This window comes from Primulina huaijiensis, chromosome 15 (genome assembly GCF_012295235.1).
Source record: "Primulina huaijiensis isolate GDHJ02 chromosome 15, ASM1229523v2, whole genome shotgun sequence".
NCBI classification, from domain to species: Eukaryota; Viridiplantae; Streptophyta; class Magnoliopsida; order Lamiales; family Gesneriaceae; genus Primulina; species Primulina huaijiensis.
In genome coordinates this window covers 21,162,093-21,183,210 of record NC_133320.1, presented here as the reverse complement: position 1 = coordinate 21,183,210, position 21,118 = coordinate 21,162,093, and the positions used below count along the sequence as shown (strand labels likewise).

Genomic DNA, 21,118 nt, shown 5'->3' with positions numbered 1-21,118 from the left:
CAGTAATTATCTGACCTATTCTAGATTCTGGGAAGCCCGAGAAATTCAGAAAAGCAACACGAGGCTTGAAAATGTTTTCCACGGTGTACTCCAGAATTGGACGTTGTCTTAAAATGATTTTCTTGATATCTCCACGTTTAACACCAACATTCAACAAATGTTCCAATCTTTCCTTCGCTGATTCAACATTTATTTGAAGAAATGTCATATGCCTCTTGTACATTAGGATAAAGTGAGATTCTTTGAATCCGAAAGTGCTTAAATAATCAAGAAGTGGAAAATATCTTTCGTCCAAGCCTAGTTCTTCTAACAAATGGAGAAATTTGCTCTTAGCAGAGCTCTCTGCATCCTGGAAAATAATGTAACCCCAGTTTATTATAGCTGTTACGAAGTAAAGGGCCATATTCAGCAATTTTGTCGAAATCATAGATACCTTGTACTTGAAATCTGCATTCGAATAACCGGTACCAGGCGAGTTATTATTATTATTTTTTTTTTTTGAGGAAAACTTGCAAATTTATTAAGAGAGGAAAAAGTCTGGATTTACAAGTTTTACTAACCAATAAAAAAAACTCTAATTCTTCCAAACAAAAGGATCGGGAGAAAAAAAAAACAAAAGAAGCTAGAGCATGTGCAATCGTATTGGCAGATCGCCTAACATGAAAGAGATGTCGAATGCCATTTTGCTCAAAAAGTCGTCTAATATTCTTCACAGTTAGACCTACCCCATCCATTAGTTACAGAGTTCGATGATCGCACCTGAAGAATTACATTGTCCTAGATATTCTTCACAGTTGACCTGCCCCATCCATTAGTCTCAACTCCCCTGCAGGTCTATGATGCTCGGCCTTAACCTGCTGACACGTCAAACACTCAGACACGGAACGCAAGATATCTCGCTTCATGCTCGGCCACCAATAAAGTGTCTGTAGATCCTTATACATCTTCGTATTCCCTGTGGACCTCCCGCATGATATCTGCTCTTAGGGAATCACTGCTAGGAACCCACAGTAGGAAGCTTGATGTGGGCGATACATATGATGGATATGTCCCTGTTGCATTTCCTTTAGCTGAAAGCCTCCTCAAATGTGAGTAAAGATTTTTATTTTTTGCACGAATCCCTGTTGCAAGCATATGGAGATTGTGCAATTTTCATTCTTTGACAGGCAGTGGAGATTAATGGAGAGACAAGCCTGCGGGTTTCAGCAAGAAAGGCCTCTCTTCTCCTCCGTAAGTTTGTGTGTATACTTCTCATCCATCTTATTATGTTAGTTCACTTGAGGTATATTTACAGATCATGGTTGCTTCTGAACTGTGTCGTTTGGGGTTTAAATTAATCAGATGCGTTCATTTTCGATACAAGTACATTAAATTATTCGCATGTAAATATTGTCACTGGGAATTATATTATATAAGCAGTAATTGACGAGCTATGAGTAGAGATGAGGTATGATCGGTGAATATATGAGATTTATAAACAATGTCATTCATATAATAGTAATTATGAAACTAAAAAGATAGGAGATGGATATGATTGTAATCTGGAAAGAGCCAGTGGATTAGCTATCTTGCAAGGGCCAGTGAATGATATATCTAGTTTGATATTATGATGTCAAGCGGTTTATTTTGGTTAATCGATGGATGACGTATCTGATTGATTTGTTTTTGTTTGTCGATCAGTTGGATGATCGACCTGATACAACGCGATGAAGTTGTAGGGGCGAAGGGTTGAGCCTTTTCATACCAGTTTATGTAGTTCTGCAGTTTTCTTGGATATGTTTGAGGAGAAATACAAAATGTCGTGTCTTCTACTACCAACAAAAATGTTAAAGTTACGCCAGACGTATATTTAGATTGACACACAAGTTAAAATTCTTCTTTTTCAATGGACAAAGAATAAGAAAAATAAAAAGCTCTAATTGAATTCAATTATACTTTGATACTTTATTATGTAAAAGTTAAGTTTTAATACAACATTAAGTATACACCAATAACTCTCCAAAATGCCCATTTTACAAAAACTATTTAAACTTAGTAATTCAATAAATAATGTATTTTCTCTATTTTTATACATTATTTGATATATTTAAATTAGTTTAAGGTTAAATTAGAAAAAAAATCTTTAACTCAATTTTCAATTTAATATTTATTCTCTAGAACATAAAAATTTAGTTTGAATTTCTCAATTTTGACAAAGTGATAAAAAAAATATCATTGTTTTTATAATAGGGCCAAAACTGTGTTTGGGAAGTATTACCAATGTATTTTACTGATGTACCTCAAATATTTCAAAGAAAAATAGATAATATATTTAAAGATTATTCAAATTTAAGCTTCTTTAATATACACCCGATTCTGTTAAGTATTGTTAAAAGAGATCTACGTCATGAATCATCTATTGCGATTATGTGGTTATTCTGTGATGAACAGTCTGTAAAACACGACGGATACAATCCAATGACATTCCGATCAAAGAAGTAAAAAAAGTTTAATTTATTATACAGAAGTATGATACAATCCAATGACATTTCGATCAAAAAATAAAAAGTTTAATTTATTATACGGAATCATGATGGACTATATACACACACGCACATATATAAAAACACATTTGGGCACGCTCGAAAAGTATAACAACGTCATGTACCGAAAAAAGAGTTCAATGATGATTTTGTAAAATCTTAAATAGAGTAAAGAGTTTAAACTAATTTTTGATAGACGATTGTGTAAATTCTACATATAATTAGAGTTTAAAGATTTATTGAAATTTATATTTATTTTAATTTTAAGAGATTTTTTTTAAAAAAAATTATATGGTGCAAACTAAGATGAGTTTCTCGGAAGACGTCGGCGCCGCGTGAAACTTCACACGGGACCGTATAATTTATTAAAGTGTCATCTGTTTTGAGAATTAAACAAAGACTTGGGAAATTCACTTAATGTCCAGCAAATTTGACTACCTTGGAGTCACACCGTTGAAATTTAAAATATGAAACTTTTCATAATTTAGTTAAGTTTCGTGAAAAGAACTTAAAATTAAGCTTTTTGACTAATCCATATTTAAAATAAAAAATAATTATTTTAATATAACACATAATATTTTTTCAATTTAAAATCGGATATAAAATTTATCTCACAAAATTGATATATGAAATAATTTCATGAAACTTTAACCTTCAGATTCAGTCCATGTATATACATTACAAGAAACACTTCTACTTTAATTGACTGAAAACCCTTAGAATTTTACATCAAAAATCAAATTCAAATGTCGAAAAACAATAATTTCATAATACATCAAAATCAAAAACAAAGGTCGTAAAAACAAGAATAGAGCTACAAAATCATATCAATGTTAAATAAATTAATGAGACAAATATCAAAGTTGATCATCTATCTACAACATAAAAATGGCTAATACAATGGAAATAACCGTGAGTGAAAACCTCGCCCAGTGCCAGCCCCGATCCGGTGCACGGGACGTCAGCTTAATCCCTTTCCCTTTCTTATTCACTTTCTGCCCTCCGCCGCCGACCGCTACATCTGCAGACACCGCCAGCTGGTGTCTTTTAGTATACCAAAACATAATCTTGAACTTTACTCTGGTAGCCAACCGGACGCCGAAGTTCACCGTCGACCCATTCGAAACCGCTGCGATCGCCTCCGACCACGGCACCCCAGTAGTCTGCACCAACTCTGCACGGTGAGCTTTCTTCTTGTGACCCTGGTAGAACCCCTTCACCGTGTAATTAGCTATATTAATGGAACTCGGGCCCTTCCCTCCGTACAAGAACGTCAGGCTAATGTTGTTGTAGCTCACGCCTTTGTCTTTCATCCGATTAGCTAGCAGGAGGTCGAAGAAAATGGTGTGGTTGTCGGTGGAATTATCGAGGGCAGGGACGTAAAATTGCTCGATGGAGCAGGTGGGGTAGGAGGTGCGTAGGCTGAGCCACATGAAGAGAGCGGTGAGGCCGGAGGTGACTATGAAGCTGCAGCAGCACCGGCAACATCCGCCGGGGTCGTTCTTCGCCATGCCGGAGGGATGTTTGATTCGGGAGGAGGTGGAGAATTTCGCGCGGTGCTTCCTCTTTTTTAAAGAAGATAATTGGGTGACTGATTGTTTTTTATCTTTTATTTGTATCGTGAGGCAATGATATGATTGTACGAAATTGCTTTATTTAACTTTGTCGTGCGAAATATGCTCTAAAAAATTATTTGATTTGTATTCGTAATTTTCGAATTGAAATTGAACTCAAATATTTTTGAAATTTTTTGAATTGAATTCGAATCTAAATTTTTTTGTTAGATAGTTCATGAATCGTTCGTGAGTTTTAATATTTTATTAATATAATAAATAACTAAATTTATACTCTAAACTTATACTACAAAAATTTTATAGCACAAGATCGAGTAAATTGTTATTTTTACGAGTCGAGCAAAAATTTGAAATTGAATACTCGATCATGCTCGAGTCGAGCTTGAGCTTACAAAATTTAAATAAAATCGAGCTCGTGTGCACTCTTAAGCTTGACTCAAAACCGACTCATAGTTCCATTTAGAGAAAGAATGATTGCATATATTTTGAAGAAAAATAAGAATCTATTTGAATCGATACATTTAATCGAAGAATGTTGTGAAATTTCTAAAGTTTTTTCAATATCTGGAGTCTATATGTCTTAGGCTACGTTTGGTTGGAGGATAAAATAATTAAATGATTAAGAGATAAATGATAAAAAGAATTATTAAAGTAGATAAGGATAAAAATATTTCACTACTCAAATATTCCACATTTCACAATCAAATATCACACCAACCAAATATTTATTAGTCTCACCGTCACTTTAATTAATAGTTTATAAAAATGTAAGAGACTCATATTATATAATGATATTAAAATAGAAAGAAAAACACGGTAATATAGACTGTCTCGAAAATATTGATTCATTACTCCTACTTTGGAAACTATGTTAAATTCGATATTTTACAAGAAATCTTGCTAATGTTTTATTGTGAAGCCTCGATTCTTTTCTATATCCACAATAGCAAGTATATTTCCTCCAAATATTTGTGGTCTCCATGATCCACATCATCAATCAAATATTTCACTACTCAAATATCCCACATTTCACAATCAAATATCACAACAACCAAATATTTATTAGTCTCACCGTCACTTTAATTAATAGTTTATTTGCATTTAAATAAAATAACTTACAATTTTATTAAAAAAATCATTCCACCACTTTAATGGACACTCGGACGAACTCGAGAATTTTCTTCACTTGAACTTTTGTCGATATTTGGAGAGTTCAAAAAATTCCTAAAAAAATTATTGGAATTATTATCTATTTCAAAAAAAAATTAAATTTAATATTTTTTTGTGTGAAAATATTTACGTAGGATGTTGAAAAATAAGAATTTTAATTTCTTAAAAACTAATGTATTTATAGACTATCGCATGTGCCCTTAGTATTTACCTCGTCCAAAATGCCGTAACCAAGTACGTGGCAATGTCACACTGGTTAGATTTGTAATTGGTCAAAATTAGTTGTCTAATATATAATTTGCGCAATATGAACAATAACTTGTGTGAGACGATCTCACGGGATCATATTTTATGAGACAGATATCTTATTTGGGTCATCCATGAAAAAATATTATTTTGTATATTAAAAATATTATTTTTTATTGTGAATATCGGTAGGATTGACCCGTCTCACAGATAAAGATTCTTAAGGCCGTCTCACAAGAAACCTACTCATTAATATATCCCTAAAAAAATACAAATATGAATAGTAAATTGTAACGTAATGTTTGTGTATATATGAAATTTTATTATAAAACATATATTAATATTTAATGATTTTTTCGGATCGTATAATTAGTTTAAATATTTTATTTATTTTTTTTTAAAACAAAGAATTAAAATCGATTTTTTCCTAGTCGTTGCCGTGTAGGTTCGGTGCACCACAGCTCACAATAGACACGCGTCGATATATAATTGGACACCGCTTCCCAATCCTGGCTATAAATACGGCCCTCTCCTTTCCCCGTTTCTCATATTTGAGGCAAAGGCTCTCACCGATACTCTCTATCTCGATTCTCGACCAATCGTTTAGCTTTCAATTTTAAGGTATTGCTTTAGTTTTTGTGATCGTCATGTTTTTTTATTGATGATTTTAGATCTATCTTTTCTGTGATATAATCTGTGTTGATTTGGAGGATGACTTCTAGGGTTAGGCGGCGTTGAATTTGTTTAAATTTGAGGTTTTATTGATTTTACCCGGTTGTGTTCTTGAACGGATCAAGATTTCTAATTTTATTTTTGTTGATTTATGGTTTTGTAAGTCATATCTCTGCAAAGTCAGTGCCATATTGTCTTTTGTTGGTAGATCGTTAATTTCCTCTTATCGGATTTGTTTCCAAAGTTATTATAATATTATACCCATTTACAAATTACGATGATTTACCTTTTATGATAATTCGATTGAGGTTTAAATCATGACGTTTCGGAAATTTTTCTCCTGATTTTAAGCCATTTCAAAAAAAATTATTTACAGATGCAGATCTTTGTGAATTTTTTTAATTACAGATGCAGATCTTTGTGAAGACCCTCACCGGCAAGACAATCACCCTTGAGGTGGAAAGTTCCGACACCATCGACAACGTCAAAGCCAAGATCCAGGACAAGGAAGGAATCCCCCCAGACCAGCAAAGGTTGATCTTCGCTGGAAAACAGCTCGAGGATGGACGCACCCTCGCCGACTATAACATACAGAAAGAGTCCACCCTTCACTTGGTGCTCCGACTCCGTGGTGGCATGCAAATCTTTGTCAAGACCCTCACCGGCAAGACCATAACTCTTGAGGTTGAGAGCTCCGACACCATTGACAATGTCAAAGCTAAAATTCAGGACAAGGAGGGAATCCCCCCAGATCAACAGAGGCTCATCTTCGCTGGAAAACAGCTGGAGGACGGCCGAACATTGGCTGACTATAACATTCAGAAGGAATCTACCCTTCACTTGGTTCTAAGGCTTCGTGGTGGCATGCAGATTTTTGTAAAGACGCTTACCGGGAAGACCATTACACTTGAGGTCGAGAGCTCCGACACCATCGACAATGTGAAGGCAAAAATTTAGGACAAAGAGGGGATCCCACCAGACCAGCAGAGGCTGATCTTCGCTGGTAAGCAGCTGGAAGATGGCCGTACTCTGGCAGATTACAACATCCAGAAGGAATCAACTTTGCACTTGGTTCTTAGGTTGAGGGGAGGTATGCAAATCTTTGTGAAGACTTTGACTGGAAAAACCATTACTTTGGAGGTTGAGAGCTCCGACACAATCGATAATGTGAAGGCGAAGATTCAAGACAAGGAGGGTATTCCACCAGACCAGCAAAGGTTGATCTTTGCTGGGAAGCAGCTTGAGGATGGAAGGACTCTTGCAGACTACAACATTCAGAAAGAGTCCACCCTTCATCTTGTCCTCCGTCTCCGTGGTGGTTTCTAAGTGTTCTACTTTACTGTTGTTCTGATTCTGGAACTTTGTATCCTGTGTTTTCATTTTATTGTAAGAAGCTGTCTCCTATCGTGTTTGATGAACAACAATGTTTTTCATATGTTTCTGGCGTTTTGCTGAATGTTGAAAGAATCACTTGGGCTCGTTCCATTAATAAGTAAAACGTTATGATTTTAGTCTCAACATGAGATGTTCCAACCCTTTTGTAACCTTGTGGTGTTGATTTCCTATGCTGATATGTGAGTTATCGTGGGATATTTGATAAGTTCTTTCCCTTTCTGAAAGGCACACATCCATTGTGGAAAGGGCTTGGAGCGTTAATTTGATAAAGGCCCCCTGATGCCAGGGCGGAGTCAAGTTGGGGGGAAATATTTTCTTTTTTAAAATTTTTGGGGGACGAGCAAATGTTAGGACTTAAGAGTGGAAAAAAATATAATTAGTAAAAGAAATTAAAAAATTAAAAAGGAACAGTCGCATGCACCCGTCACTGGCTAAAGCCATTTCTCAACATGAATGGGGTAGAGTCCAAAGATGAGGGCAAGTTAATTTTGTAAATCTTACAGAAGTTAAAACATGGGCTGATGATTTGCCGCTCGAGGGTGTTGCAGCAGATCCCATCATCTTAGCCTGCAGGATGACATTACCAGCCGCTGGGGTTGGGTACACAAGGAGAGGAACCATATCTTGCTCCGACCACGTTGATCGTATCATGCAAAGGTCCTGGATTTCCTTAAAATTGTTTTATAATTTTAGCAAGGTAAAAGATTAATGTTTTAAAAGCCAAAACAAGAGCATAAACCATGTGAATCCTAAGATAAACGCCAAATTAACATGTGTAAATTATATGTTACAAGTTTTGAGCATTTAAAGGAAAATGAATCTAAATGGAACATAATAAAAATTGCAAGGCTCTTGTGTAAAAGTAAAGCTCATCATCCCCTGGGAACAAGAATCCGAAGCCTGAATCTGGATTTGAACACCCAGCCGAGCATGCTCTGCAAAAATGAAAAGCCTACAACCCTTTTCTTTTTCTGAAAACTTTGAAAATATAGAGGAAAAAATGGAAGAGAGAGAGCATGTAATCGTATTTTTCGTTGCCTAAACATGGTACTAGAGGCTTCCAATATTTTGTAAACAAGTTAAGCTTCGTTTGGTTGGTGAGATGAGATGATAAATGATTTGTAATTCAAGAATAACAAATTATATCCGTCTAACTTGTTTTTTAACACATGCTATTGTTCAGTATTTGGATCTGATACACAAAACAACGTAAGGTGGCACAACACTAAGTTTTATAAGCTTGTAAACGCAAATTTGCTGTTTCTTTACATGGTTGTTTATAGCATACATACAAACACGTTTTTAATATCTTTTCAGTTTCAATAATTTCAATCATTTTGTAGAAAACCCTTAATTAAATTCCAAAATTGAATTTTGGAGTGTCAAATTAAAACAAAAAAAACTCTTGTGAAATTGTCTTTAATCAATTTTGTGAGCTAGATCTCCGACCCGAATATCACTTTTTATGCAAATAATATTAATTTTCATGATAATTATGAATCAGTTCAATCCTCTCGTCGATAAAAATTTGACAGACTGTCACACAAGATATTCACTTCATATTATATAACATTTATTTGTCCGCATTTTTTGAAAACATATAAATGTAATAGTTTGTAAAATAAACTGAAAAACCTCACCATTTTAATGGAATTTGAACATGTGAGATGTTAGTGTGGATAAAAGAACCTAGATCGTGTTTGAATGGATGGATTTCAAATATATTTTTGTTATTTAGATAAGTGGAACTATAAACTTTAAATTAACCACTTATATGTTTATATAATATTTCATGTTAATTAGGATGAATTTTAAATTTAACCAATAATTGAGAGATTTGAATTCATTTACTTTGTATTGTAAAAAATTAAACCGTGAATTTAAGTTTTGATCTATCTCATTGTACACAATAAAAATATAATCGAAATATAATGATTTTAAATTCATCTCCAGTCCGCATTAGCTTCCTTAAAATAATAAAGAGTAGGTCTCTTGTGAGACGGTCTCACGAATTTTTATTTGTGAGACGGGTCAATCCTACCGATATTCACAATAAAAAGTAATACTTTTAGCATAAAAAATAATACTTTTTCATGGATGACCCAAATAAGAGATATGTCTCACAAAATACGACCTGTGAGACCGTCTCACACAAATTTTTGTCAATAATAAAAGTGGATATCTAATTATTTATTTATCTATCCATCATCAGTCGAAATATACATGTTGCTTACATAATTCTAACGATAAATTCGGAATATAAGATCCGTGGTTATTTTTATTTTGGAGATAATATAGTGAATATTTTAAAACTTTTGACTCCAACACGCTGTGTAAATCTAACCAGAAAAATCGCGTTAGCAGAAACGCTTTCTAATTAATTTGGTTTTCTCCTTGTTTGTTAATAATAATTACCGCGGAAGCACTTACTTTTGTTCGTCGCTTCCCTTCAGACTTACCGAATTCGAGGGTTCCGTGCTCCGCTGTCGATCATTAATCGAACCCTAGTTCTCGCATCGGGTACGATTTTTCGTTTCAATTTTGTTTTCAATCCAAGATATCGCATCAGATCTGTTCAAATCATCGTAATTCTTTGATGATCCTCTTTTTTTTTTTTTTAAATTTTATTTCCTCCACGTTTGTTTTTATCGAATTGATCAAACTGTTTTGTCTTATTAGAGCTGTTGATTTGTTAACTACTCGTTCATATGGATTTGATTCGTTGTCTTGAGTTCTGTTGACATCTTTTGGTTCTTGAATTTTTTTTCTTCTTCCCCGGTTGTTGCTTTCTTTTATTTTTGCACTTTTCTTTCATTGTATTGTAATTTATAATCTTGGCTGCTATTGGAATGTAGGCTTTCTGATTCTTGATCATTGTTGTTGGCTTGTGATGACGTGGGATCACTCTGTCTCTATGACTTAATTTTTTGCATTGATTGTCTAATTTTCCTTTTTCTATGAATAATAAATTGTTCGCGTTTCCAACTTTTTGGTACACAGGTGTTTTTTTTATAAGAATTTCATGATATTGCCTGCTTTTGGTTTTTAACCTCATAATTTAGTTAATGCACTAAGCGCCACATGTATACGGACAGAAAACCACTAATTGTTATCTTTTATTCTACATTTCTATGTTTTCCAGTCTCCCAAGATTGTTCAAATTAACAAAGTTGTGCACCATCATAATTTCTAACCACATATAAATTGGAATTTAGACGTGTTCTCACGTATTCAAACTTTTTTTTTGTTTACGGCAAACTAATTATTTTCTCAAAAGTTTAATTGTTTCCTCTTTGATTCCTAGAGTCCTAGACATAATAAAATCTTCTTGTATGGTCATTTGGTTATATCTTCTTGTGGCTAATTTTATATTTTCTATGTTATTTAATCAGGTCTGAACACATAATTTTAGTCCAGGATTGTTGCATTCGTCACGTCAACCAAGTTCATGTCTGATCTTGACATCCAGATACCTACAACCTTCGGTATGTTGTTCGTTGCACATGTTTTTTTGTGAAAACTGTTCTGTATTTTGTTGTTTAATCTTGCTTTCAAATGAACATGGAGAGGTAAATAAAATAGTTTTTGTTGGGAATTGACTAAGGGGGCCGCTTTACTTGAATTCATTGACCTAATCTGTAGATGCTTTTGCTGATGCAAATGCTGAGAATTCTGGCGCTGGATCAAAGGACTACGTTCATATTCGTATACAACAACGTAATGGTCGTAAAAGCCTGACAACTGTTCAAGGATTGAAGAAAGAGTTCAGCTATAACAAAATCCTCAAGGATCTTAAGAAGGAGTTTTGCTGCAATGGAACTGTTGTTCAGGACCCTGAGCTAGGCCAGGTTTACACTTTGATCAAGTTGGATGAAATCTATAATTTTTCCCTTCCTTCGATTCTGAGTTGCGATCATGACTTTTTTTGTGAAGGTTATTCAGCTTCAAGGTGATCAACGGAAAAACGTTTCTTCCTTTCTTGTTCAGGTGATTGATTGCTCAGCTCTTTCCCTTACATCTCATGCATGGAACCAAAATAACTTAACATAAACAAGCTTAATTTAAAGGATGTGTATGAAAATCTGCCTCATTTTGGTCCATTTATTGGAAACAGGCTGGAATTGTGAAGGAGCACATCAAGATTCATGGTTTCTGAGCTGCTTCATCCATCTTTATATCCTGGGCCCTTGGCTGTTTGCTACCGTGTCTGTGCTGTAATACTATCTTCAGTCGCACATATTTCTCTTCTACATGTCGTGTGATGTTAACAAGATGCATTTGGTTGTAGTGGATGTGAAAAATAGTTACGCTTCTTATTCAAAGGTTTTTCTGCATTCCGTTTTACTACATTTGTTTCCATGTCTTATTATGTCCTCCGAACATAATTGGATGAAAATAAGGGCTGAGTAGGATATTTTATCTCTGGTTTAGGATTTTAAAAACTATAATATTTAATTTTTTTTAAATTGAGTCAATATCAAAATTATCCAAAATTAACATACAAATTTTTTAAAAAAAAAATTGGCAGCCCCGTAATGGCCTTAGCTTGGAATTATTTTAAATGATTGATTTCATAGCAACTTGATTTGGTGGTGAGTAAATAATGACGGTTATCGATATCTGTCATATGTAAGAGTATAAACGATCTTAATCGAGTCGAATATGACGAAAATTTAAAGCTGCGAATTAGTTCTATTCGAGTTTGAGCGAGCTCGAAGTTCAAAATGTTAAAAATTTTGGTTGGCATTCGGTTTGAATTAAAGCTTGAGTTCGACTTGAAAGGTTCGAATATGTTCGCGAGTTATTCGAAATATTGCTCGAAAATAAGCAATTGAACGGTTCGAATATAGTTCGAAAATAAGTACTTGAACGGTTCGAAATTTATTATTTAATATGTAATTATATTATATTAATAAAGTATTAAGGTTCACGAACTATCGAATAAAATAATTTAGGTTCGAGTTTGTTCGAGTTCAATTTGAAAAAAGTTCGAACTATTTGAGCCGATAAATTTGAATACGAATCAAATATTTTTCGAGGTAACTACTCGATTCTTTTACACTCTTTGTGTACGATTAATATGTGACTTTTCTGCGATCTAAATTGTAAAATTCCCGCAACTTCAACTAGAAAAGTTGTTAGGCGCAGACTTGATTCCCTTTGGTGACTCATTCTAGAGATGTGGATCCAGTAATCTTGTGATGCTATCTATTCCAGATGGAGAATTTATATTATAAAAATTAAGTAGGTATCTTGTGAGCCGCATCGATTCGATTTATATCCGCAATGAAAATTAATATTTTTTACATAAAAAATTAAAATTTTTTATGGATCAAGTCGAGTCGAAGATCTGTCTTATAAAATTAACTCGTAAGACAGTCTTATAAAGCTACGCCACTTTTTGTGTTAAGAATATGCATAATTTGAAGAATGTCCGTTGGACTCGTTCTCACATTCCGAAGAATTTTGAAGCGTTGATCAACCCAAATTGGCATAATTTTTTCCAAGAATAAGAATGGTACAGGATGCAATTGTAATCCAACTTCTAGACTATTACAACTTGTTGATATATTGACGGCTGTAATATTCTAGTTGGATCCGATATAGATCTGTTAAAAAATATTACTTTTTTAATTTTCTACAAAAATGTACTGGAGGTGAAAACAGTTTAATCCCGAGTTATTTAGACAATAATACCATGGTATTTAATTATCACAAATTATCTTGGATTTTGAGAAAACCACTGCAACTCATTTTGAATTATCTAAAGCAGTTGACACCTTGCAATGTATGAAAGATAATAATGGTTCAATCATTAGAGAGTTTGATGAAAATAAGTTTGTATGAGATAACATGGAAGATCTGTTTCATAAAAATGTGACTGACTCCGATACATAGTTAGAAATTATTGTAGGTAGGGATGCCAATTTCCTCCGAATCGTTGAAGGATTCAATGCCTGACGCAAATGAAAGAATGTATGAAGTGATTTTTTTGGACCCAATTATATAATCGAGTATGATGATTTTCGGGTTCGGGATGAAGTCGGATCTATTAGCATCATATTCGTACACATATCCGATTCAAATACCATATTAAATTATAATATACATGTATATGTATAATTTTTTCTATGTACATATAGATTTATTAATTCTATGTTTGTGAATGATGGTAGTTGGATTAAATAAAGAAAATTATTGATATAAAGATCATGCTATTTTTGTAAGATAAATATATTGAGATAATTTTTTTTCTAATATTTTGTTATTTCTTTAATCTTAATTTTACAAATTTTGAAAAAACACAATTATAGATGATAATCAGATATTTAGATAAAGTATTGATACCCGATCCTTCGGATGTGTGGATGATGATGAAAATTAAATACTCAATATGAATGATAATATATATAATAAATGAGAATGAAGATGAAAAATATATATCGTTACCTGAATCTTACTCATTATGATATCGTCATCTCTACCTCGTACCAAAATTATGGTGATTATTTGGTAGGTGGTGTAATGATAGAAAATTATTGAAAACTACAAATTTGAATTTTTCTCTTTTTTATAATCTGAAAACTTTATGTATTTAACTTTAAATTTTATTAAATCTATATATTCTTGAAAGAATTAAAATTATACTAAAAACTATTTTATTTTATTGCTTATTATAAGAACCAATACTTCGTTTCCACGATTTGACATCCTTTGTACGAACCTTGCTGCCAAACTAAGTTCTCCCTTGGATACACATCCACCAACCAACGTCGAAAATCCCGGAAAAAAGTCAATTTTCTTTTGTTCGAAAGCATCGTTTCCCACAAGAATTCAATTTGCCAACACACACACACACACTGTCTCTCTCGCTCTCGCTCTCGCTCTCGCTCTCTTTAAAACCCTGCGCATCTGATTTCTGGGTACTTGCAAAGTCCTATGTAAACTTTTGGCCTATTCCATAACTAATCGGTGACATATTTATATCCACAGCCATTGTTAAGGTTCTTTTCCAAAGCAAAAACAACTAGGTGGTTGTATGTTTTGTTTGTTTTCTGGGATTTTAGGCGCTACCCAAGTTTAAAAAATTCTTGAAGTTTTCGCCTTTTGTTCCATTCTACCTAAATATTAACGAAACGGGAGTGCAATAAGTTTCTTTGAAATCATCGAGTTTTTCCCGGGTCAAACCTGCCGTGATTTTCGCCGGGAATTTCATACATTGTTTTTGTGATACTCTTCTGCATATATCAATATGATCTCTTCTTTCAAGCAGCCAACTTTATCGATTCATGGGTTAAATTTGGTCCAACATAGGACAAAATTTCTCGCCCGAAGGTCGCCGGGTTTCGCTTCTCCGCTGACGGAAACTGCTCGCCGGAGCTTAAATGTTTCTCTTTCTAAACCGCTATACGTCTCAGAGTTTGATTCATTTTCTGTTCGTGACAAGAAGGAGCGATCTCTCATCAGGTGCGAGGCATATGAAGCCGATCGGTCGGAGTCCATGAGCAAATCTCCGGCGGAGGCGGCTAAGAAAGTGAAGATCGGAGTGTACTTCGCGACGTGGTGGGGTTTGAATGTGATCTTCAATATATATAACAAGAAAGTGTTGAATGCGTATCCTTTTCCATGGTTAACTTCAACGCTGTCCTTGGCCGCTGGCTCACTCATCATGCTCATCACTTGGGCTCTGAGGATTGCTGAGGCCCCAAAGACAGATCTTGAATTTTGGAAGACCCTTTTCCCCGTGAGAATTCTGAAAACTTTTGCTTTGTTTTTCTAATCGAGTTTATTCTTGGATTTGGTGGTTTTTTGTGATTTCTGTTTGATATTATGAGTGCTTTGGTTTCTGGGTTGTTCTTGTTTTTTTAGTATTGTTTTCATATTGGATTTTTGTGCTTAGGTTGCTCTTGCACATACAATTGGACATGTGGCTGCGACTGTAAGTATGTCAAAGGTTGCAGTTTCATTCACTCACATAATAAAGAGTGGTGAGCCTGCTTTCAGCGTTTTGGTCTCAAGGTTCCTCTTGGGAGAAACATTCCCACCAGCCGTTTATTTGTCCCTTCTTCCCATCATCGGCGGCTGCGGCCTCTCCGCCCTCACCGAGCTCAACTTCAACATGACTGGTAATTTCTACAACTTGAGTGAGCCTCTAACAAATTGAGCTTTTTCCCCAATTAGTCCTGTAAAAATGTTAAAAGGTGAAGGTAGGAGTGTGTCACTGTCATCTTAACAAATATCATCTAACTTTCAGTGGTTAATGAGTATTTCTTCCCAGAATCACGTGATTATTGCCCAGGTAGGTGGCTACAGACCGAACTTGGTTATTAGAGGCATGCATATTGACATATAGTAGGTATTAGGCCCAACGCTCAAAGTAAATCACGTGCTTTATGGAAGTGAAGGGGAATAAGGCATAATATTCAAGAATTTAGACAATCCAAAAAAAAAAAAAAAGAATTCCCTAATCATCTTCTATATATTTCACAAACTATTGACCAACAACAAATGAATATTAATTAGTTTATACACATAAATCAATAGCTGTTTTTGTAGCGTTTCACTTTGATTCGTCGTTTATATGTTTTAAGTGTGCTTCCTTTAGAGCACACCAATACGTGTTCTTCAAAGCCAAATCAGGTGTTTTTATAACCTTTCAAAAACTATGGAACAAAAAGTCCTTGTATTTCGGAACTTTACGCTGAATCACGAGTTTCTTGGATGTGAATTGACAGTATTTGCTTGTTTGCTGTCAAAATCAGGTTTTATGGGTGCTATGATATCGAATTTGGCGTTTGTCTTCCGGAATATATTTTCCAAAAGAGGCATGAAGGGCAAGTCTGTAAGCGGGATGAACTATTACGCCTGCTTATCGATGATGTCACTCTTGATACTTACCCCGTTTGCAATTGCTGTGGAGGGACCACAGTTGTGGGCTGCTGGATTTAAAGAATCCATGTCTCAAATTGGACCACAGATCATATGGTAATAACTTGATCATTTCATTTGTTTTCTTGTACACTAGTGACCAGATGTATGCGCAACTGCTTATGAAATGAAAACATGTATAGAGATCAATCATGTCATTACGCCTAAGATACCGAGATAGAATGACACCTTTTTCACTTGAATAATTTTCAAGTCGTCATTCATGCACTTGAACGAACATAGATTATTTTTTAGGTGAAATAGGCAAGCCTTTTGTGATCTTTGTTCTTCAACTTAGAAGGAATATAATACCATCGGATAATAGCATCAATGCAAAAGCAATGTGAATTTCTAACTAACAATAAGAGGGAACCATTTCTAATTCTTAATCAGAAGTAGAGTTATGCAAAACTTTCTATCGTGCAGGGTGAGGATTGGTTTCTCCTATGTTTAGTTTCGTATTCGTGCTCATAACAGATTCTGATAAATGATTAGTAACAACCAACAAGAACTAGATTACATATGGATTGATTGTCTCTAATCCAACCTTGTGGCGCATCTCTTATCAAGGGAAGCGATCGAGGACGTTCCTAAGCTTAGTCTTTACGAGTACTTCATTAATCATTTTTTGGTTGTATACATGTAGGTGGATGGCGGCTCAGAGCATATTCTACCACCTCTACAATCAAGTATCGTACATGTCACTGGATGAGATATCTCCATTGACGTTTAGTGTCGGAAACACGATGAAACGTATTTCCGTCATCGTTTCCTCTATCATTATCTTCCAGACGCCTATACGACCTGTCAATGCTCTAGGAGCTGCAATCGCTATTCTTGGAACCTTTATATACTCACAGGTACGTAGTTTGCCTATTCTTTCCTGATATTACATTGTGCAACGTTTTAGGATTAAGTTCAGATTCTTGTGTTTGTTGACTGTTCGTTTGCGTCTTTTTTTCTTTCTACTTCTTTCAGTTCCTTTGTAATTATTGATTAAGAACTAAGCAAATTGTGTTAAAGAAAAGATTATTTATGTTTCTGGTTTGTACGTAACACTGAATTCCACTTACGCAGTTCATTTTCACTGCTTTAGCTCATTTTTTGGCTTTTCTTTTTTTCTGCAGGCTAAGCAATGAAGGCGTTCAAATTGGGAATCAGTAATATTAACCAAAAACCAGAGAAGAGGGAAGTTGGCACAATAATTTTTGAGAATAAATTACCTCATCAACGAAGGACTTGCTTAACTTTTTACAAGGAAATAAGATTTAATTATTGTTACTTTTTCAAAATATATTGTTAGTTTTATACAAGTTCAAAATAGACATGTTCTCTCGGTTTTGATTCGTGTTTTTGAGGTAGAGAACGATGAACTTAGAATTTTGTAAGGATTGAGATTCAAAATCATAGATTTCTAAGATTTGAAGCTATTTTACTCGTCTGGATGATGTTGAATTTCACTTCCTCCAATCTATAAGCTTTGTATTAGAATTACACCCAAAATCAGTGATATTTATAAAAGTCAGAAATTTTGTTTCTTCCAATCAAATCTCTGTAAGTGCAACCTGAATTGCGTACATGATAATGAAGATATTCGACAAACAGCCAAATCTATTTTATTTGAAGTGCGCTTATTACCATACAAATTAAAATACAAAAAAAAAAAAAAAAAAAAAAAAAAAAAAAAAAAAGAAGAAAAAGAAAAAGATGACACTGTAATCGAAAGGTGATTTACAATTTTACCGAGAGCATCGGCTTATACCATATAACAGAGAACTTCCTCCTTATTATGCTTACGTATATCAATCTAATATATGATGAACCTCACTTCCAAAATAAGGCTAACAACACTGTGATACATTATGTTAACTTTCGAAGCGGCATATCAGGAGCAAACTACCACGCCAAACACGACAAGAGGACCTTATCTACGCTGCGAGGCTGATTTTGCATTTTATTTATCATATGTTTGTTTCATTTTGAGAAAGGTACCTTCAAATATCTAAATGTTTAATGGCTGTGTGAACGTCCTTGTCTCCTCTGCCACTGCAGTTGAGCACAACCTTAGTTCCGTCTGGAAGTCCTGGGCATAGCTTCTCTAAATAAGCCAGTGCATGTGACGTCTCCAGAGCTGGAATAATGCCTTCTAGCTTAGATAGTCTCTTAAATGCTGCATATATGGCTGGAACAAGTAAGACATACCAGAAATTGAATGTACACAAGGCTACACAAGCACGGACGCAGAACACTGCCTTAAACTACAGACCTAATAAACAAAAGCAGCAACATGATATATTACCTTGTAAAGCTTCCTCGTCAGTGATGCTATAGTACTCTGCCCGCCCAACATCTTTCAGAAAGCTGTGCTCCGGTCCAACTCCAGGGTAATCCAGGCTATAAAAGCCAATACAAGATATATCTCAGCCATGAAAGTAGTTTTAGCTAAGTTGCCATTAAAAACTATACATGGATATGCTTTTACCCAGCACTTATAGAATGTGGCTCTAGTATTTGCCCGTCATCATCCTGCAACAAGTAGCTCATAGCTCCATGTAGAACTCCAATGTCTCCCTTTGTCAAAGTAGCAGCATGCTTACCAGTATCTAAACCAAAACCGGCAGCCTCCACGCCGATCAACCTTACATCTTCATCATCGACAAACTCATGAAAAAGCCCAATAGCATTTGAACCTCCACCAACACATGCAACAAGAACATCAGGTTTGCCACCCCATTTTTCCATTGATTGTTTTCTTGTTTCTTTACCAATCACAGCATGAAATTCTCTAACCATCATAGGATATGGATGTGGCCCAGCAACGGATCCAAGTATGTAATGGGTCGATTCCACATTAGTCACCCAGTCTCTTATAGCTTCGGATGTAGCATCCTTCAGCGTTGCTGTCCCAGAATTAACTGCTCTAACCTACAGGTTAAGTAACTTTGAACTCGAATGTGGAAAATACAAGAACAACCTAATGAGATGGATTGCCCATAAGATTCATAGATAGCAACTGTTATGGAAATGAGAAAGTTTGAACCAAAACAATACTATATTTTTTTCATTAGCAAGTATAAGTTAGTAAACAGACCAACAGGGAAAACTTTTCATCCTGCTTGCAACTCTTGAGCTTACTCTATTACCGGGTCGTCAATTTGACCATTGATTTCACGTGATACAAGCATCAAAGCCAACACGGTAAACAATGTCCGAGTGGCTTATTGCCACACAGAAACAAATTGAGTTGCTGATGAAAAGATGCCAAACAACTTCAAGTCAGTCACTCGATTTGATTGAATCATAATAATAAACAACTCAGGTTACTCCATAATTACACGAACATACCTAAAAGTGATTAGTCAACAGAAGAACAAAAGGTTGCACATTCTAACTCAGACAGGTTGAATATTCAAAAAAGCATGGAAAACAGACTAGACATACTGACCTCAGCACCTAGAAGCCTCATTCTGAAGACATTGAGCGCTTGTCTCTCCATATCCTGAGCGCCCATATAAATAATACACTGCAAACCGAACCGAGCACAAACAGTAGCTGTTGCAACACCGTGCTGGCCAGCTCCAGTTTCAGCAATAATGCGAGTCTTTCCTAGGCGCTTGGCAAGCAAAGCTTGTGCAACGGCATTGTTGATTTTGTGGGCGCCAGTGTGATTAAGGTCTTCCCTTTTGAGATATATATGAGGCCCTTTTCCATCAGCACGCTTGTAATGCTCACTAAGCCGTTCTGCAAAGTATAGTGGGCTCTCTCGTCCAACATAGTCCCTCAATATCCCATTTAGCCCTTTCTGAAAGGAATCCAAAAGACCAAAAACATAATGAAAAATGTTAATATAGACTCAGAAGTAGAATTTTCATCAATACATGAAGTACATGCTGTGATGCTGGCAATGGCAGGAGGGACTACTTCCCATCGAAATCCATCTCCAACCTACATCAACGATCCCTTGAATTTATACCACCACTACCCCACCCCCAAGATAAAAACGCACCAATCCATTCTGACAAATGATTCTCCGAACATCAAACGTACAAAAAAATCAAACAAGATTCAATTATTCCTCGAAAGGATAAGTCTTTTTGAAAAAAAAAAAATCAGAACCTGAAAATCATCGTCGGTGGCTAGGGACTTGAATGCGGCCTCGAGCTCCGTGAGGGCGTACATCAAAGTCTCCGGCACGTACTTCCCGCCAAATTTTCCAAACCGGCCGAACGAGTCTGGTCGCTGCCAAACCACCGGATCGACGGTCACCGCCGCTGATTGGTCTTTGGTACAAGTAAACGCTATCGAACAGCGACGACGTGGGTAAGAAAGCGAAATTTCATTGAATTTGAGAGGCAAATACGAATGCGAACCAGCAGCAAGGCAAACTGCGGTGAATGAAGAAGCAGCAGCAGCAGAGGACAAGGCCATGTTTGGATGGACGTAAGGCTGATTCCTTGTTTTTATTTATATTTTCGTTTGGCCCTTCGTATTTACGTTTAATTAATTGCACTTGCAACCAATAATTTGTAATTTATATTATATTTCATTGCCGAAACTTAGGACAAGAAAATATGATTTTAAAAACTATTAAAATATAATTAAAAAAAGGAC

The 21,118-nt window shown here is 35.2% G+C and overlaps 5 protein-coding genes across 6 annotated transcripts; 3 read left to right on the top strand and 2 right to left on the bottom strand.

Moving 5' to 3' along the window:
• Positions 1–3,331: 3,331 nt before the first annotated feature.
• LOC140959791 (protein NDR1-like) lies at positions 3,332–4,147 on the bottom strand. Its single transcript, XM_073417805.1, has one exon. The coding sequence runs from the start codon at positions 4,031–4,033 to the stop codon at positions 3,398–3,400; it is 636 nt and encodes a 211-aa protein (XP_073273906.1). The 5' UTR covers positions 4,034–4,147; the 3' UTR covers positions 3,332–3,397.
• A 1,849-nt stretch (positions 4,148–5,996) lies between these two features.
• LOC140959189 (polyubiquitin-like) lies at positions 5,997–7,702 on the top strand. Its single transcript, XM_073417006.1, is given in 2 exon segments — positions 5,997–6,133; positions 6,593–7,702. A coding segment is annotated over 1 exon segment (918 nt). The 5' UTR covers positions 5,997–6,133; the 3' UTR covers positions 7,511–7,702.
• A 2,210-nt stretch (positions 7,703–9,912) lies between these two features.
• LOC140958396 (protein translation factor SUI1 homolog) lies at positions 9,913–11,923 on the top strand. Its single transcript, XM_073415828.1, has 5 exons — positions 9,913–10,099; positions 10,972–11,064; positions 11,222–11,427; positions 11,513–11,566; positions 11,694–11,923. Exons 2-5 carry the CDS (start codon positions 11,028–11,030, stop codon positions 11,733–11,735), a joined length of 339 nt encoding a protein of 112 aa, XP_073271929.1. The 5' UTR covers positions 9,913–10,099; positions 10,972–11,027; the 3' UTR covers positions 11,736–11,923.
• Positions 11,924–14,400: 2,477 nt separating this feature from the next.
• On the top strand, positions 14,401–18,269 carry LOC140959188 (glucose-6-phosphate/phosphate translocator 1, chloroplastic-like). The gene is made up of 5 exons (XM_073417005.1): positions 14,401–15,323; positions 15,480–15,705; positions 16,342–16,564; positions 17,154–17,367; positions 17,635–18,269. Exons 1-5 carry the CDS (start codon positions 14,832–14,834, stop codon positions 17,644–17,646), a joined length of 1,167 nt encoding a protein of 388 aa, XP_073273106.1. The 5' UTR covers positions 14,401–14,831; the 3' UTR covers positions 17,647–18,269.
• Positions 18,085–20,955, bottom strand: LOC140959186 (tryptophan synthase beta chain 1). Of its 2 annotated transcripts, XR_012171944.1 has the most exons (6): positions 20,624–20,955; positions 19,953–20,309; positions 18,990–19,432; positions 18,807–18,901; positions 18,331–18,677; positions 18,085–18,299 (listed from the first exon to the last, which is right to left on the bottom strand). XR_012171944.1 is itself a non-coding variant. In XM_073417004.1 (5 exons), exons 1-5 carry the CDS (start codon positions 20,933–20,935, stop codon positions 18,502–18,504), a joined length of 1,383 nt encoding a protein of 460 aa, XP_073273105.1. In that variant the 5' UTR covers positions 20,936–20,955; the 3' UTR covers positions 18,085–18,501. The 2 variants fall into 2 exon arrangements, 1 of the variants encoding a protein (XP_073273105.1); XM_073417004.1 differs by having other exon boundaries at positions 18,085–18,677.
• Positions 20,956–21,118: the final 163 nt, after the last annotated feature.

What these genes read in the sequence shown, in the direction of transcription:
- LOC140959791 (XM_073417805.1), bottom strand. Translation starts at nt 4,033, where the DNA reads ATGGCGAAGAACGACCCCGGCGGATGTTGCCGGTGCTGCTGCAGCTTC.
- LOC140958396 (XM_073415828.1), top strand. Translation starts at nt 11,028, where the DNA reads ATGTCTGATCTTGACATCCAGATACCTACAACCTTCG. An exon ending in AGGACCCTGAGCTAGGCCAG is followed by an intron (nt 11,428 to 11,512) that starts GTTTACACTTTG and finishes TTTTTTGTGAAG; the next exon opens with GTTATTCAGCTTCAAGGTGA. An exon ending in TTTCTTCCTTTCTTGTTCAG is followed by an intron (nt 11,567 to 11,693) that starts GTGATTGATTGC and finishes TATTGGAAACAG; the next exon opens with GCTGGAATTGTGAAGGAGCA.
- LOC140959188 (XM_073417005.1), top strand. Translation starts at nt 14,832, where the DNA reads ATGATCTCTTCTTTCAAGCAGCCAACTTTATCGATTCATGGGTTAAAT. An exon ending in GCTCAACTTCAACATGACTG is followed by an intron (nt 15,706 to 16,341) that starts GTAATTTCTACA and finishes TGTCAAAATCAG; the next exon opens with GTTTTATGGGTGCTATGATA. An exon ending in ATTGGACCACAGATCATATG is followed by an intron (nt 16,565 to 17,153) that starts GTAATAACTTGA and finishes GTATACATGTAG; the next exon opens with GTGGATGGCGGCTCAGAGCA.
- LOC140959186 (XM_073417004.1), bottom strand. Translation starts at nt 20,935, where the DNA reads ATGGCCTTGTCCTCTGCTGCTGCTGCTTCTTCATTCACCGCAGTTTGC. An exon ending in CCACCGACGATGATTTTCAG is followed by an intron (nt 20,310 to 20,623) that starts GTTCTGATTTTT and finishes GATTCCTTTCAG; the next exon opens with AAAGGGCTAAATGGGATATT. An exon ending in TGACGAGGAAGCTTTACAAG is followed by an intron (nt 18,678 to 18,806) that starts GTAATATATCAT and finishes CCATATATGCAG; the next exon opens with CATTTAAGAGACTATCTAAG.